An 18,406-nucleotide genomic window follows, 5' to 3' on the forward strand; every position below is an offset into this window, starting at 1 on the left:
AGATACATTAAACAACTGATAATAGTTCTTCAGAATGATGAAAACTGCGTGCTTCTCTTAAATAAGAAAAAAAGACCCCTCACTTCTGAGAGAAGCTGGGTCATTGCTGAGCATGGATGGTCCCACTGCACTCTGTAGCAGCTCTGTCAAGATGCTGCTGTTGAATTCCAGGAAGCCAGTTTTGTGGCTCTGATGGTAGGCTCTGCTATTCTGATCTCTTCTACAGCTTTCCTGATCAGCCTTTATGTAACTTATAACTGTATGATTATAACTTGTGATATCTTTACTTCCAGCGGTGGTTTTAAAATATGAGCTACAGCTCGGGATTTCTTCTAAAGGAAAATTAGTGGATCTCTTCTGGTTTGTAGTCACTTATTTTCAAGGTAGAAGGAAGCACTAATTTCTTTCATGTAGGTCAGCATAGTTACTGCATAGCAGTTGCTTTTACTCAGTTGCAACTGAAACTGGCAATTAAATCAAACGATAACAAGTCCTACCATGTAATTTCGCTGCTCCATTGACTTTCTTGGGAAGTGCAAAGGCCTAGGACAATTGTGGTAATCAAAATAACTTGTGTGTCACAAACCCCCTAGAATGGGCTGTTAAACCTGCTCTGCTACTCTGCTAAGCAATGATCCAGATACACCATCTTTCAGGCTGCATGTGCTAAATTCAGAGCTGTTGGAAAAGTTAAATACCCTTTTTAATGGTATCAGTTCTGCTCATCAGAGCTTACCTAAATCAGTGCTCTGCTGAAAAATAACTCTTTGCAGTAAAGTATCTTATTAAGATGCCTGGTGTAGTGTCTGAGATCTTCAGTACTGTGTTGCTGATAGACTGTCAACTGTTTGAGGAGATAGTGGTGAGAATTATCTACACTCATCTGCATTTTTTTGCTTATCTTTTTTGTGAAAGCAGATTCTGCGCTATCAGCTTGCAAACACAGCTGGCTTGTCTGAAGTTAGGTGACTCATGAGGCTGCCAAAGCAATTCTGGTTTTTAGCACTTGTATTTTGATTTTTAAACTGGGCTTTTTGGAATGGCTGTTCTAGTGGCACAGCATCTCATCTCTGGGGATCCCTCCTTGTGATGAAGGCAGCTAAAATTCGCCTCTGAGAAGTGACTACTTTTTCCCACTTCATCTAAAAGAAAAGGGAAATGAAAGAACTCAGGATTATTTGCAGCTACTGTATTCGGTGTAAAGTGTAATGGGTCATTTCTCCATAAAGAGTTGCTTTTGCAGTTTGAAATGCAGTGATACCCCGTGGTGAACCACTTTTCACTTTGCTTGTAGAATTGCCAGGCTGTATGTAGCTCCGCACGTATTTTAAGCTGGGGGTTTCATTTAAGCGGTCCTGTCTGCTTTTGGCTGCTTGTCGCTGTACTGTCCCCCCTTTCATCAGCACGACTGCTTGTACAGCCACGTTGTGAACTGTATTGAGGAACTGATCTGGTGAAACTAACCCAGCGAAAGAGAGAGGTGGTTAGTCTTCATTCCCATCGGTTCCCCAACGTGATCCACCGAGCAGCTGCGCAAGTGCTTATTTGTGGGGGTACAAATGAGGAGGGCGATGCAGGAGTGCGAATAAGCAGCAGGGGTTGGCAGCAGGGCGGTTTGGCTGATGCCAGTGATAGCTGAACTACAGCACAGTGGGTTTTTCGTTTTGTGTATTCTAACATCTTGAGCAAAAAATGGCATGAAACACATAGCAGGTAACACTTAAAAGAGGTTGGAAAATTCCCTCGAAATAACACTTAGTGTTTGTCACAGAACAGCTGCAAGCCCTTGATGGAGAGTTTTAGAGCCTGTTTGAATTGTCTTTTTTTGGATATGTCTTCATAGCTGATGGTGTCCTGCCTAAAGCTAATTATCTTTGGTCAGGAGAGGTTAATGAGCTCTGAATGCTGCCTCTGTAGAGTTCTGAGGAAATCTGAATAATGCAATATAATATCAGCGACAATGTAGTGGGCAAACTGGAAGGTTTATTTTCAGGATCCAACTCCCTCTGTCATCATGACCTCACACTAAAGAATGTGAACAAGAAAATTGTCCATGTAATTGGAAACTTGTTCCCTATCAGCTAGGCTAAATGGACAAGTAATGGGACAGGAGGGAGGAGGAGAGTGATGATTAAGTTGGAGATTTAAATAGACGTTCATTACCTGTTGCATGTTGAGTCCTGAACTGAGGTGTTCACAGCCCCGGATTTAATGTTCCTCTTCCAGCTGGTTTGGGAGAAGTGAGACTTTAGACTTCAGGATAAATTCCAGACTTTGAAGGGTGCAAAGAAGTCGCAAACCATGGAGATAAGGACACCGCTCTTGTCCAGAGATGCGGCTTAAGGTTATGACACTCTACAGCTTTTCCCAAACCTCATTGCATATAGTGAAAGATCAGAAACTTGTTTGGCTTTGCTCGAGGGCTACTTCATTGTAACATACTACTTAAACCAGTCACACAATTAGTTTGCAATCCTAAAAAGACCTGGAGAAAGTTTCCCTCTTTGTTAGATGCTATGTGGGTATTCCTCTTGGGTTGTAAGGGATTTTTAAAAAGAATAAATATCAAAAATGAAGGGGGAAATGAGCATGGTAGAGGATTGATTTGTATGCTAGTGAAGTTAATTAAGGGAGAGATGTGGCACATAAAACCCTTAAATCACTTTTGTAGGGAGTGCAAAGTATGTGAAAGCCATTTCTTAAGAGAGTGTTTAAGATGCTTATAAAAATGGCCAGCAAAACTGCAGAGCTTTAAGGTTAGATTTGAAATAATGTACAAGGTCCATATAGTTTTTTTAAATGAGGCTTAATCTTTCTGTTGACAAAATAAGACTGTGTAGTTCTGCAATTAAGCAGCACAGAAGGTTATTTTATTTTTTAACCTTGTATTGCATGTATATGCTAGAGGTATCTGGGCATCCCATCTCAGGCTCTGTTTTTAGTCTAACTCATAAATAGACTTTGCAGGAATTAATCCACCAGTGGTTTTGAGTCTGTCACATGAACAGAAATTTAATATTCTTCTTGGATTAGTTTTTCTTCCTGGAAATATATATCACTTAAGTGATATTAAGTGATATAAAGTGTCATATTGTGATTCCAAAACAGGTGACGGCCTTTCAACTCTTGTTAAATGCCTTTTAGGACAAGCTGCAAACAGAAAAGTTGTCTTCTGGTTTCGAAAGCATTTTAAATCTGCTTTTGGTCAACGTGAGAGCGTTTGTTTTAAGGTGGACTTACAAATAAACAAGCTTTTGGGGAAAAAGCAGTATGCTTTAAAATGAACTCTGTGGTAAAAGGAGGCACTACACCAGTTCTTTGAGGCTTGTAGGTGGTTTGTGGGGATCCAAAAAGGATAGGGAGCCATTTGTCAACACCCCCGTGGTAGATGGGCGAGACACCGGTAGGTTGAGAGATTGATTGGGAGAATATGATACTGAAGGATTTGGTGAGAACTTTACATATTTGAAGTGGCAGTTTGCTGAGTGCTAAGTTCATGGCTGTCTGTTTTAAGCATGCAGGGAGTTTCAAAGTTAAAATAGGAACCACAGCGAAGCAATGATTTTAAGAGTGGCTGCACAGTCCTACAAAATTGCTTTGTTAACTAGTTGAATTTAACAATAAGCTAGTAATGTTAAATATTTATCAGACGAAGGGCGTAGTATGCTTTGAAGCTGAGGATTTTAGTCACAACTATTAAAGCTATTTGGCACTTGGCGGGGGGAGTATTGATTCAATGTGATGATTTGTGTTCAAGATACAGTATTGTAGCAAACGTAACACAGTGTTGGAGTTGGATGGAATCACTTAAACTAAAGATTTTAGTGGCATATTCTAGTGTAGTCAGTCCAAGAGAAGAGGACTCAGTTACCCAAGCAGAAGGTAGCTGACCGACGTCACAAATTTGACTGTGCCCTTAATTTTCCCTGAAAATCTGGATATGTCTTTCTGATGTATTTTATTTAAGGTTGTTACAGCAGTTTCCAGGATTACTGTGAATTCAGGAAGCTTTGTTCAGCCAGTTACATATGGCTCTGGATTAGGTGGTGATTTATGTTGGAGCTCTTTGTCCACTAGTGCTTGTTGAAAATAGCTTTGGCTAGGAAGTGTTTCCAATGTGATGATGCAGAACACCTGGGTGATACTGCTGCTGTTTGATGCTAATGGTGTCACGTATTTGCTTGTAACTGCTCAAATAGTTGGGGTGATTTAGACATGTGGAATAAAAATTACATATAGGACACGAGTAAGAATAGCTTGTTGTGTATATCAGTGTTGCTTAATCTGAGCTCCTAGGTGCTAGTTGTTGCTTGTCCAGTTAGTTTGCTATGGCTTTGCTGAATGCTTGTTGTTCACACTAGCTTTCTGCCAAAGAAAACTGACTGTTTGGTGGGATTTTTTTTTTTACAATGGTGCTTTGGGAATCATTAAAATGCTTTATTTAAAAAAAAAAAAAAGAAAGCATTCAATTTCAATCTAAGAAAGTACTTTAACTATTTAGGTTTTTTCTTATTTTTAGCGCCGGCTTCGTCATCTTCGGAACATCGCTGCACGTAACATTATCAATAAGAATGGTTATCGCCTCTTAGATACGTACTTCACTCTTCACTTGTGTGATAACGCCAAGATATACAAAGGTAAACTGGACTTGCTATCAACTTTTTTGCTACTTAATCTTTGAATTCTTATGTTACCTATTCTCTGTCCTTTTTTTGCCTTGACAACCTGCTGCCATTATTTGCATCACGTATATTAACAGCGGAAAAGAGCTCTTTAGTTTCCTGAACTTCATAAAAGCTTTTAGTGTTAGCAACCGAGGAAGCAAAACAGATGACAGATTTGGTAGAGTCTCTTAAATCGGTCTATTTTTGTTGTTGCTCTTCTCTGCCCCCCACTGATAATTTAAGAAACTTGGGAACTTCCAAGAGCACAGAAAAGTTAAAGCTTTTGGAGCCTTAATTGCTTTGTGTGGAGGATAGTGTTCCACTCTGTGCGTACCAGTTACTTTACGGAGCATGAACCAGCACTTACTATTATCAAAGTTTTCCAAAAATAGAATTGTCAGCCAATGCCACAAAGCATCCAGGCATCTGTTCTGCTTTTGGTAACTGTGTTTGAGTGTTAGATCTCATTTCTCTTTTAATGCGTTGCTTTCCACTACAATTTATATAGTTCTTTATAGTGGAGAGATATTATTAAAAATACATTTTTATGCTCCTTTTGATATGATGGACAGTCGGAGCTTTGCAAACGGATTTTGTTTTTCTCCTGATTTTTATTTTCAGCTAGTGTAGTTGAACCTTGCTTTTTTTCAAGGTTGCTGTTGTAGGAGGATAAGAATACATAACTTGAGCTTGCTACCTGGACTTTCTTGTGGTGCTTGGTTGAACCTGTAGCTGATTGCTGTTTCTGCAGTGTTTGGTGTACGGGGCTGTTCTGCACTCCATCAAAGCTTTATCCTTGGTCTCCAGTGGACTGAGGGATATTGTACAAAATCTGTATTCCAGCCTCCAGAGCTGTCTACCTAAAGACTTTAAGCTTTTATTTTGGCTGGGAAGGCCAAGGTCTGTATGTCAGCCGTTGCTGATTTCCATTTAAACACAGGGTTCCTGGCACCTCCGTGAGGTAATTTGGCTGTTCACTTTCTAAGCATCTGGAACAGGTCACCCTTGCTCTTCAGGAAAGCAGTGCAATTAGTTTATCCGTGCTGCCCTCCTCCAGGAAGATGTCATATGACAAACTAGTCACTTTGCAAATGTCATCCAAATATTGTAAAGTACTGGGGCATGTTCTTTCCCCAGAAACCGAAGCCTCAGTAAATCTTGAGGATTATCTTGGGTATAAAGATGAAATGCTAAATTTAAATAATGACTTGTAATAATTAAGTGTGAATGAGTACTTTTAGTCAAAAGCATGACTGCATTTTAAAGTCTTTTTCGTGAATCTGTTACTGATAAACTAGACCCACTAGCACTTGTCTGTCATCAGTGTTACTTATTTTAGCTTTTTCTATTTCAAATACTAAGTTTTGTATCAGTGTTTAAGCTAATCTAAAGATGTTTTTTTACTCATTTTTCTTTAGAATTTTATAAGAGTGAGGTGATCAAGAATTCTCTGGTAAGTTATTTTAATATGGAAAAACTTTCTTTTTAAAACTGTATTGTTACTGCAGTATATTGTCTTCTCTGCTGTTAAATGGGTATTTCCACTCTTCAGTTCTGTTGGGAGCATCACGTTCTTCTCCTTTTCAGGTTCTTTTCACGAGGGTTGGAATAGTGAGTTATTGAATAGTAGAAATGCAAGTTCACTTTAACAGCTGTGGAGCTGTAATCTGTTGGTACTTATGCAGATAGGACTAAACACTCCAAGGGTAGGGCATTTTCATGTGAAAACTGTTCAGTGCTCAAGTTAAGCTTTACATTACATATTCATTTTAAATATTGAGAACACCAAGTCAGCCAAGTAACGTTAGCTGGATTTTTACTGTTTTAACTTCCTTCAGTATCTGAGAATTGTGTGCTTCATAACTCAGGTTTGTTTACAGTTCAAGGTTTGTTTACAGCAACAGATGTAGCTGCTTCTATTTAAATGTCTGTGAATTACTTATTCAAGAAGTGCTAGAATATTACTTTGGGTGTATGGATTGATTAGAAGCTCATGCTGTGCGGTTTAGCAACCTTGGTGTAAAAGAGGCCCTGCTTGCAACACCCCAAATAAAGGGGGAGTGAAACAGTGTTGCAGAATATACCACTGATTTCTTTCAACATCTTTTTGTTGTGTAGGTGAACAGTAAAGAACATGTACCTGCGTATATAAACAGGTATATTCTTTGAAGAACTAATGCTTTTAAGAAACTGAAGTTTGAAAACGTCGTAGAGTTTCTAAATTTTCCAGTTCAGATCAGTGAAGGGACCAGAACTGAACAGTTTATTACAGCTGAGAAGGGGTTGGTCTCTTTTGTGGGAGTAGGATGTTGCAAGTGTTGGGTAAGAGAGTTTGAAAACCTGCTAAACAGACTTTTTAAATCTCTGCACTAACAAGGTAGAACTGTACCTTTTATAGCACATGGAGCTGTAAATGCTTTGAAAACCTCCTGAATAGAGGAAAAACTGTCTGCATCCTCAAGGCTGTTAACTTGTCCAAGAGCCAAGTTCTTAAGACTTCAGGGTTTTGAGTTCTGCCTATTCTAAATCAGGAAAAGGAATAAGAAAAAGGGAATCTAACGAAAGGAAATGTGAGATGGAATGACAAAAATCTAAATAAAAGATGTCTTGAGCAAATTCCATATATCATCTGTGGGTATTTTAATGACCTGGTATTCTTGTGCTTGAATAACTACCAAATATCCCTTCTCCTTAGGAAGACCTGATTCATGCATGCCTTCTGTAATACTTACTGGGTAACTTTACCCCCCCCTTCTTTTCAGAGGCATCTTATTCTAAATTGCCTAATACCAGTTCAGAGATGCTTGGCCTGTTCCAAGCCGCTTAAGCACTAGAAGGAACATCTTGTTCTTTCATGGGATGGTGGGTTCCTACCTTTTGTTTTGGAGGAGCTGCTATTTCTGTGTGCCGCAGAGGAGGGAGATTTATATTAAAAGGTTTTTCCCATTTCTGCATTTGGACACCCTGTGCTTTATGGCCTGTGGTTGTCCTAAAGGTGGCCCTAGTAGTGTTGGATTGACTTGGTTTGGTTGCAGCTTGGGCCAATTACAACGGTTTCCATAAATCTTTAATTAAAATGTTATCAGAGGTGAGTGCAAGTTCTTGGAATGCCTTGTGTTTGCAAATCGAAGTTCTAGGGGAATAGATGTTTGCAGTTTAACTTAACGTATGCTGCTTCTGTAAAGCTCGAGATGCAAGTCTGATCTCTTGGAGTGAAGAGGAGCTCTTAGTGACAACATTTGAGGATTGCTGTCAGCATCAGTCAAGGAGGAGAAGAATATGAACAAACCTGTCAATACATTATGCAAACTTAATTATTGGGGAATAGATCAGTGTTTTAACTTTTGCAATGTAAGCTCTACCCTGGTTTTCAGAAGCTGAATTATAACTTGAAAAGGAATGTTACTTCCACTTTTAAAGTTCCTGATTTGGCTAAACTGAATTAGTAGATTCTGAAGGAAATTCTTCAACATCTTGTAACAGAAGGAAGCAGAGCCCACTCTGAGTTTCTGAAGTACTTTACAGCATGTAGCTTTTAACCCAGAAATTCTCTCTGCTGCTTCCTTATTCTATTTTCTAGAGCCTGTTGGCTTCAACTCTGTGTGAACCTTGAAATGGCTGGTGTTCATTATTCTTAGGGGGTTTTTTTGATCTTTGACATGGACTTTGCTACTTTCTGAATTGTCAATTTTAGGACTACTGTCAGCTTGAGTTGTTTTTATCCCTCTTTGCATACCTACAGAATCCGACATGGAGAAGTCTGGACTTTGGAATAATGCCTGATCGTCTTGATACCTCTGTCTCTTGTTTTGTTGTGAGGATCTGGGGTGGCAAGAAGGAGCACTTTCAGCTTTTGATTGAATGGAAGGTCAATCTGGATGGGTTAAAGTACTTGGGCCAGCAGGTAATGTGAAAAAATTTTTTCTCAACTTTTTTACTTACGGAAACAAAACATCTGGATGAACAAAAACATAGAATGCTAAGAAAAGAAATGAATGCATTTGGAGGGTGTATTTTAAAGTTTGATTGCAGAGATTCATGTTAGCTTGCTTCAGAGCTTTAAATCCTGACTAGCTGAATATTTTAAGTTACCATTGTTGACTGAGCCTCTTAAATGATACTGCTAGCACTCAGTGCTTTAAATTGCAATTACTCGATTCAAGGAAAAAGAGAACAACACACAAGTGATGCAAAGGTAGTCACTCACCACCTCCCACCAACAGACTGATGCCCAGCTAGTCTCTGAGCAACAGCTACCTCGCAAAGACTGACCCCTATTTTTTACTGCTAAGCATGATGTTATATGGTATGGAGTATCTGGAATATCCCTTCGGTCAGTTCAGGTCAGCTGTCCCAGCTGTGTCCCCTCCCAAGCTTTTGCACACCCCCAGCCTACTCGCTGCATGGGCAGAGTGAGGAAACAGAGGGGTCCTTGATGCTGTGCAAGCACTGTTCAGCAATAGCTGAAACACTGGTGTGTTACTAACACTGTTTTAGTCACAGATGTACAGCGCAGTACCATACGGACTGCTATGGAGAAAGTTAACTCCATCACAGCCAAACCCAGTACCCTTCATACTGTAGCTTTCTTTCTACTTGTTTTTACTGGACAGAAGAAATGGCTCCCTAAATAATGTACTCGAATGCATGGTTTTATTTGAAATAATGTTCTTTACATTAATAGCAGGATATTAGCTATAATACTGAACACTAATTTTATGTCTACTATGACCACAAAAGCCTAATTTTGAGTATCATTTTAGGTAATAGCATGTGAAAGCTAATTACTCTTGAGACTTGCCTCTTTGATTAGTTTTCTGGTCTCTTAGTTATTTTTGTCAGCTGGAAGTGCAACAATAGGAAAGATTCTCTGGCCAGTGTTTCTGATTTCAAGGTAGAATAGCTGAACATACTCAGTGCCTGTTATTAAAGCTGTGAAGCAAATGCATTTTCTGTGGTTAAGTTCAGTTTTCTCTGAAGTTTCATGTGCTTCTGGAATTACAGGTGCTGAAAAACTGCATTTGACCATCAAACAGAGCAATTTATGCTTGATTGCAGTGTCAAGTCATAGTAAGTTGACCATAAAATGATTCTTTTTTTCTTCTCTTCTTACAGATACACGCAAGAAACCCAAATGAGATTATTTTTGGTCTCAATGATGGTTATTACGGAGCTTCATTTGAACAGAAGGTAAGGGTATCTTGTATTTGTTCTGGATTGTTAGTACTGGTGACAAGCTGAAATTCAACTTCTAAACTTAAATTTTCACACTTGGGTGCTCAGAACATCAAAATGCTTAGTTTTGAGAAGAAATACCTTTTTGACATGACGGATTAGAACTGTTATCTCACCTCTGTTGCATGGACATCGGAGCTGTTCTGGGAAGACTTAAAGCATAGCATTTTAAGTCCAAAAAAAGCCTAGTTACTGAAAATAAGCCTTGACTTTATTCTTTGAGGCAGACACTTCATTCCAACGTAGAACACTTTGAAAATGGTGTGGCTGTTAAGACTCATTTTCACGGCAAATATAAAAGCACATTAAGTTTTGCTTCCCACTCTTAAAACCAGAGTTTGTAGCTTTTAGGTGGGAAGCTATTTATTTGCTCTGTGTTGCAACTGTTTCACCCCATGTTTTTTTTTCCAAAGGCTCTGCTGTAGTATTTGTGCTTGTCCAGCCAATATTGTGACTGCAGCCAAATTAATTATATAGCAATGCTGATTACTACATTGATGATGAAAAAGTTTAAACTTACCTATTGGTAAATAGCACAGCTGACAGGTTTTTTGTTTAATCCCAAATTGCTGGTGGCAGTACTGTGGTATAGATAGGGTGTATAAGGAGTCCTTGGCTGGAGAGAAAATGACTCTTGACACACGGCTACAGCTTCTGTGTGAGCCACAACCAGCAAGTCCAGTCCTGTGGGGATTTGAATGGAGGCAATGGCTTTATAGCCGACAACACGGATAGCCATTCATGTGTGGGGAGAGTGGAACAAGGGACAAGGTAGCCATGTGTGCAAAACTCTCTGGCTGTAGGCAAGCCTCCAAACTGTGTTTGGTATTTTAATGGTTTTCCTTCAAATTGTAGGTGGCGTGGTACACAGCTTAGACTCTGCTTCCTGGTGCTGTTAACTCCGCTTTCCTGAAGCAGTGTGCAATTCTAGTTTTTCAGGATTTCAGTATTAATAATCTGGGCCTGAATTCAATGATGGTAACGCTATCCTCTTTCCTGATTGTTTGCTGTCAGGACTTGTTCCCTAGCTCATAAAGTTTAAAAGTGCATCTCTGTTTTGGTTCTTGTACGTGCTCTGTAGCTAAGTTGCAAATACAGTCATAGCCTATGTAGAGCACAAATAATCTCCTTCTTTGTCCTTCCCTATAATATATTCAGTTCTTTCTGGCTGCAAGAGCTAGAAATTTATTTTGTCACCCTGCTCTGTAGCTTCCGATTTGCTTTCTTTGTCAGTTCATTGACCTAAATCTCTTCTTGTATAATACGTAGCCCTTGTATTTAAGGGACTTGTCTGCTGTTCAAGCTGAACTAGTTGGCACAAGCAAACTGTTCCCGTAACCTTCAGAAGCTCTGTGCACCTAAGGGGTATTTCTGCTCTTAGTTGGTCTTGCTTTATAATTTTCACGTCAATGCTGGATATTCTAAATATTATACAGCCCAACTTTGGTTATGTTAAATATTACTTATGAAGCATCACCTTCTGTATGAAGGGATTTTTGGTGTGAGGTTTCTGATCTCCTGTGGTGCTTTTTTCTTTCTGGTGGTCATGGTGCGTCTCTGTAATACTTCAAGACATCTTAGTCATAAGCCTCAATTTTTGAGATAATACATGGATGGAATAGCAGTTTTAGTTTTTTTGCACTGGCACATACGAAACTTCGTTATGAAAATAGATGCTTACAAATATCATTTTGCAAGTCTAATGAAAACCTTGTGTACAAAGACACTTCAGTCCACGCTGGAAGTGTCCTCTATTTCTGCACATCTCAGTATGGACAAAGTTAAGTTATGGTACTCATATTTTTTTTTTCCCCCCATTGCTCCAAATAACCCTTTATTACCTCAGTAATTCCTTGGACTAAGAATTAAATTGTCAAAGTAGATTTATGGACTCTTACAATAAAGTACACTTTATTAGTGTATTAAATGTCTATGTCATTAATTAAGGCCACTTATGAGCCAAAACAAGAAAATCGTTGGAAGCTGGCAAAACCATTCTGGCGATATTTCATGAACTCAGAGTTTCAAAACACACTGTAGATGTACTTCTGAGCAATGCTTGATCCATCTGGAGCTAAATGCAAATTCCCATTTTCTGTCCTGTGAACTTAACCTGTGATAAGAGAAGTGGGAGCCTAAAAGCTATTGTAGCAGAATAAACTGAAGTAGGGCAGGAACATTAGGGACTGTCACAACTATTGTTTTTATTGATGAAAATTGTACATTTATTGATCAAATGCATTATCTCCCTGGTAAACAAAGCAAGAGCAACATCCCCATATAGGAATACTGTAATTGCTAAATGTTTAATTTAAAATGGATGCACTGGAAGCTAACAGCTTCAGTAGGTAATGCACTTCAGCTGCTGTTTTACCCTTCAAGCCCACTTTCATCTCAGGTACCTTCAAAATGAACATTTGTGCTCAAAATAGTTGCTTTGTAGGAAGCTCCTTTCATATAAAGGAGCAAAGTAGAAGACTCTAGCAGCAAGACTGGTGGAGAAATCCTAGGTAAGCAAGGCAATTATCGTCTTAACAGAATAAAAGAACCATATCCAGGGCCTCTTTATTGTTGTTAGTGACGCTTCACTTTTTTTCCTACTGAATGTCAGAAAGCCTTTACATTCTGTATCCTTGGTGATCTATAGGTATTTGGAGTTTTACCTTTTTTCCATCTTTTCTGTCCAGCAGCAACTTGGCTGTTGCAGATATGCAATGAAAAAATGGATGTTTTCTTTGGGTACTATTCTTATTCAAGTTGCAGTTTTCTTGCTGCAATGGATACTTAGCTCATGGCAAGAAAAAAGTTGGGAAATAAGCTTTCAAAAGCCTTTGTGTGTGCCTTATGAGCCCTGCAGGGTATTACTGCCTTACTGTAGGTGTCTGATAGCGCTCATGTAACTCCTCCTCTAGCATTTACAGCTTTTCTTCTCTGTAAATACAAGTACGTGCTGCCAGTATAGCTGCTTTGTTCTCAACCATGTTTGACTTTCACATAATTGTACTTCCAACTTCTGTTTTTGTTTAAGGGTTTTTTATTATTTTGTAGTAAATTATGCAGCAATTTTGCTAGAAGAATTCAGCAGGATTCTGCTTCTTTTGTCACAACCATGTCCAATTTATTTTCCCATTTCCTTTCTGGCATGGGACCACGGAAGCACTTGTTCCTCTCTTAGTTTCATCCTCTCTAGTAATTACACAGTAAACTCTATTTGGATTTGCTTGGAGTGGACCAATGTTTGAATAAGATGCAAGCTTCAGAGATTTTTTTTTTTAAGCTGTCAACCTGGACTTAAAGGTTTCCCAATCCTTTAGCAGTTTTCTGAATCTGCTTGGTTTTGTCTGAGATTGCGTGCTTGTGTGTAAAACCACTTTTTACCCAGGTTCAATAAAATTAGTTCTGGGTGCTATACTGGCTTTCCTAAAACCTGGTTTCTCCTTCTCTGGTTTCCTCAATGCCCTCCTGGCTTTCAAATTTTCCTTCAACCGTTTTGTGCTTGCTGCTACTACGCGATAAGACTTGCCCTTGCTCTTGCAGTGATAACTTTTCAGAAAGTGTATTTAGGGAAGCAAGTATAGCTTTTAGTTAATGACTAGCTTTCTGTCATCTCCTTAAAGAAATAAAGCCAGAACTAGTCTATATAGCTCTCTGTAACTCAGAATATTTGGCTATAGTCAGGGGTACAGGGGAACAGAAGAATAAGTTGTATTCTTCAGGGATACTGAGTTGTAGCTACTTTTTCAACTGTCAAGCAGGAAAGACCCTTATCTTTGGAAAGCTGCGTATCTCTCTCTCTCTCCAGTATGTGGTCTCCATCACTGCAGGCAGAGTCTTTCCCCGCATATGGTGCTGGTTTTTAGCAGCTGGATCCTGGCCACTTCACACAAGCAAAGCCTTTTTGTGTGTTTACAAATACATGTGCCTGTATCTAATAAATGCTGTGGCAGAGAAGTAGACAAACTCCCCTTTCAAAGGGCAAACTTCTTTCATAACTATGTCTAAAACCCTTCCATTGCACGTTCTGCAAGCTTCCTCAGGGTAGAACAGCTTGTATAGACCACTTGGTGTCTGACTCTTTGGGAATTTCCTTTCAACATGCTGTAGTCCAGGGGAAAAAGAAAAGGCTGAAATATGCTGCTGCTCCAAATTCTTTCCCTCCTGAAACTAGTTATTCTAGGCTGCTCCACTTGTTCTCTGAAGAATTTCATGCTGCTCTTTCTGAAGGCAGTGTTTCTTGAAATGAGATCAACTTCATGGTATAAAATGATGATGCTGGTAGCTGTGCATTTTCAGTTTTCCTCAATCCTGGTGCATTTAGGCATTAAGATGTCTTTATTTTGGTATTTTTTCAGGGGATATATGTATGGATTTCAGCATGTAGGATCCAACAGCTTGAGAATGGAAATGAGGAGCTGAGACAGCTGCTGATACGGTGCCTCTATTGCAATATGATGCATAATATAGTGTGTAGATCTCAGGATTATTTAGGTGCAACCTTATTTTTGGTGGAAAGGAATGTCTGCTGCATGGCCTGTGGCTAACACAGTTGTGTCAGTAGATGTTGACATGTAACTCTGCATTTCAACATCTTCTATGTGGAAACAGTCTGCTGAGGCAGGAAAGAATGCATAGGCAGGGATTGCAGTACTCGGGAGTACATCTGTATCACTGTTGAAAAATTAGCTGATCAGGTGTACCAGCTGGGGCTACTTCAGACACTAAAACAAATGCCTTTTTTCCTACAATCTGTAAAGTTTCTGACAATGCTGCCAGGTGGTTTGACCTACTTAGAATTTGCTTTATCATGTGGAGAAATAGTTCTGAGTTTGTGGCGTTTCTAGGAATTTATGTAAGTATGCCTGACATGGAAAAGCTTGGTATCTGACCTTTGCAGCATGAAGAATTTCTGTTCGTCTGTTACTGTTTTGATGCCTCTTGTGCAGAATGTACGCTTTGGTCTCTTAAATCTTTTTTGTAACTTCCAGAAACTTGTTCACATCATTCAAAAGTAAGATTGCCTTGATCTTTTAAATGTATTACAGCACGGATAGAGAATAGAGCTTTATCTCGTGGTCTTGTACATCTCTGGCACATTACTGAATAGGCTCTCAGATATGAAGCTGAAGACTGTCAGTACTGTAAATTGCATCCTTCGGTATTTCTGTGCATAAAATTTGTGCAGTAATGAATTATCAAGTTCAAGAAAACACACTCTGTGTCTAGAACACAGATAAAGTGATAGGTCATTAACATCTTTATAGGTAAGTGCTGTTGTAGGCCAGACTTGAACTTGGTGTTATTGCTGCCTTGAATTGTTTCTCTCTACCGTACATAAAACTGTATGAAGACAGATTTAAAATACATTAAATGCAAGATCATTTGTTCACCTACCAAAAGCGCATGCTTTTAGTCAAGATGGAAAAATTTTTGCTTCTTAAATTAACGTTCTTTCTTTGCCTTAAGGATCACTCAGGTACCCTGAAGAGTAGTCTTCTCCAGGTGGATCAGAACTGTGTTCGTAACTCTTACGATGTCTTCTCTTTGCTTAGGTAAGGTTTTTGAGAGTATTCTGTGTAGCCATTGTAATTCTTTAGTGTGTGTGGAAGGAGCCTTACCAAATACAAAAAAACCCTACTGGACTGGGAATGGGCAAAGGAGATATCTCAGTAGTGCCAATTTACTGCTGGTAGCAAGGAGATGGGCCTTGATGTACGTTCCTTGGTGGTCTCTAGACTTCTGCCATGTGGACGCTTGAGTGCTCTGAACTAGAGCTGACTGTGGAGCTAGCCTATGGGCTTGCCTTCCAAATGTTGAAATCATGGAGCTTCCCTGTTGGAGAGCTTCTATGGAAAGCCCCTACTCTGTTCTCCTCAACAAAAATAAAATTTATTTCAATATATTAGAACAATGGAAAAAAAGCAACGTGCCAAAACTTAATTTGGTAGAATGATGCTGTAGTTGGAACAAAACAGCTACATGCCTAAGTGTGTGTGTGTGGGGGTGTGTGTGTGTTTTTTAGTGTTGAACCACTGAATTGAATTTACCTTTTGCATAATTCTCCCTTGTAATCCAGAAAAGAGGCACTGCATAGTCAGGTCCCAGGTACTCCAACACATGTATGGTATAAGAAAGGTATGGTAACTGCACTTTTGGGTGGTTTCTTAGGTGTCTCTGGTGGTGAAAAATACAAAATGCCAATATGAAGGTAAACAAGAAGGCCTTTTCCAGATCTGATTATAATAGTTCAAGAATGTTAGCTGTGGGGAAGTATAATAGAGGTTTTCAACATCGTCAGTAGATTGGTTTTGAGGAACTTGTATTAAAAATACACTTTACAAGACAGTTTGATAACATCAGTTCTGCGCTAATAGCAATAGATGTGCTACGAAGGAAACCCTCGAGAAGGAAATATTTAATATGCTTTCAAAAGTCTTTGGAAAAACGCCTTGGACTTTTTTTATTGTTTGTAAAAGTGGAACCCATTTGATAGTGTTAACAGTAGGTGTCACTGTTGCCCGTATAAAGTGTTAGCCCTATATTCTATAGTGAAGAAAGTGGTAGGAAAAGTTAACTCTAGGTTGCTTATTCAGAAGTCTTTATTTTATCAGCTTTCTTAAATTTTAAATGCGCTGTTTCTTGATTCTGTAAAGCATATTTAAACTCGAGGCTGCTATCTAAGTGTCTGTCTTCTGTACTTTTAGTGGAACGCAACTAGGGGGCATGTTACGAAGTTCTGGTTATGTCCTGGCACAGTCCATTAGAAGAGAACTCTTTATACTACCTAACATTAAGTTTTTGTTAAGTAGAAGGAAGAAAATGTGCGCCAGTCATCCTGATTGCTTTGTTAATGCATTTTTTTACACATTTCCTTTTGCACTTCTTTGTAATATGAAGCACGGTCCAGAAAAACCACTATTAAACCAGCTGGTCATGAACTTGACCAGCTGGAGCCCTGTCTAACCCTGTCTAATCTGAACTGTGGTCCTTCTTCTGAAAGCGTCTGACTGTCTATCATAAAGCTGACAAGAAATGAAGATGTCAGCTTTGATAAAGCTCCCCTTGCTGGATACTCACCAAGTGCTGTTTTGAAACCTGATTACTGGAGCCATGCGCTTTGCTCAGTCTTGGGAAGGTGAGAGTCCAGGCACTGTCTCTTACAGTTTCTAGGCATGCTGTTGGGTGTTGCTCCTGTTTAGCCCAGCCTCTGAGCTAAGATGTCCCCTTTTCTTTCTGCTTTGTCCTAAAAGGAACAGTTTTTTTCCACTCTTCAGCACCAGGTGTGCTGCTGATTATATTTCAGTGGATTCTATATACCCTATCCAGGAGTATATATTGCATTGTCTAGTTCCAGCAAAAGTTAGAAGTTATAATTTGTGACCACGTGTTATTTTGGCTGTTTCCTTTCTATCTAGGAAATTTCTTCGGGAACTGAGGCAAAGTCCTCTGGGTAGTCCTGAATTCTTTCTACTCCCTCTCACGTTAACTCTGCTTTTTTACAGGTGCAGTTTCTCTACTGCTGCTTACCTTTCATGTCTAGCTCAAAAGACTGGTGACAGTGTTTATTTCTTTTAAAATAATCTCTAGTCTCTTTTTGTCAGGTGTCCTTCTTCTCCTACCAAGCAGTCTGGTTTGCCACCTCCTCCAGGAGTCCAGACTTAAGTAACTTTCCAAAGATAGTTTTTGTGAGAGCATGTTCCACTTACAACCAGAAGAGAGAGCTGGGCATAATTTGAGTGTGAATCATTTGACAGGGCATGTACTTTGGGAGGAAATGAATTGCTGTCTGCCTGCTTCTGTCCATTGGCTGTAAAGAGAATAGGAGGTGTCTACACTGTAAAGGTTCACATCTGGTCACATAAATCCCACATTTTGAAGACTTTCTCATGATACGATATTTGTCTGTAGTAAAAATTCACAAGCTGCACATGTGGTTTCCTAATGTTTTCATGAGACATGTGAATATGAAGAACAGCTTGTACTGGCTTTGTTTAAACGTCTCAAAAAAGGAAGCAAGTCGTGGTGATGGTGGTATCTGCACGCCAGTTATTCTGATGGTATCATGGTGCCACGTGTGGCATAGCCACTGTGATCATCTGTACAGTGTGAAAATCAATAGAGAGAGCAGGTTCTAGCTCAACCCTTAACTCTTGAAAAACTGCAAAATGAGAACTTCTATGGTTGATCTCTGTCTGCTATCAAAACTGTTTTTTGGGGAAGAAATGATTTTAATTTTTTCTTAACTTCTCAGGAGTGAATAGCTAAAACTTACGAAGCTTGTGAATAGGCATTAATGAAAGGCACGTGCTTGGCTCCAATTATGTTGATTAAAAAAATTAATGAGGAATGCCAGAGTGTGTGAACAGTAAAAAATTTTTTTGAGTGCTGGATTAAAATAGTGCCTGTGTGCTCAGATGCTTAATTACATGGATTTACAAGTTAATTAAGCAGGAGGAAAAGTTTAAGTACCCGGACAGCTTAGCTTTACATAAGGAAGTTCTCAGCACCTC

General features: G+C 39.2%; 1 protein-coding gene across 1 annotated transcript in view; it reads left to right on the top strand.

Moving 5' to 3' along the window:
• UVRAG (UV radiation resistance associated) overlaps window positions 1–18,406 on the top strand; it is a 97,414-nt gene that overhangs the window by 12,732 nt on the left and 66,276 nt on the right. The window contains exons 2-6 of the mRNA XM_059815497.1: window positions 4,520–4,637; window positions 6,083–6,117; window positions 8,407–8,568; window positions 9,780–9,854; window positions 15,363–15,448. Coding sequence (XP_059671480.1) covers window positions 4,520–4,637; window positions 6,083–6,117; window positions 8,407–8,568; window positions 9,780–9,854; window positions 15,363–15,448 — 476 coding nt within the window. The remainder of the gene's footprint in view (window positions 1–4,519; window positions 4,638–6,082; window positions 6,118–8,406; window positions 8,569–9,779; window positions 9,855–15,362; window positions 15,449–18,406) is intronic.

Source organism: Gavia stellata, chromosome 1, assembly GCF_030936135.1.
Source record: "Gavia stellata isolate bGavSte3 chromosome 1, bGavSte3.hap2, whole genome shotgun sequence".
NCBI lineage: Eukaryota > Metazoa > Chordata > Aves > Gaviiformes > Gaviidae > Gavia > Gavia stellata.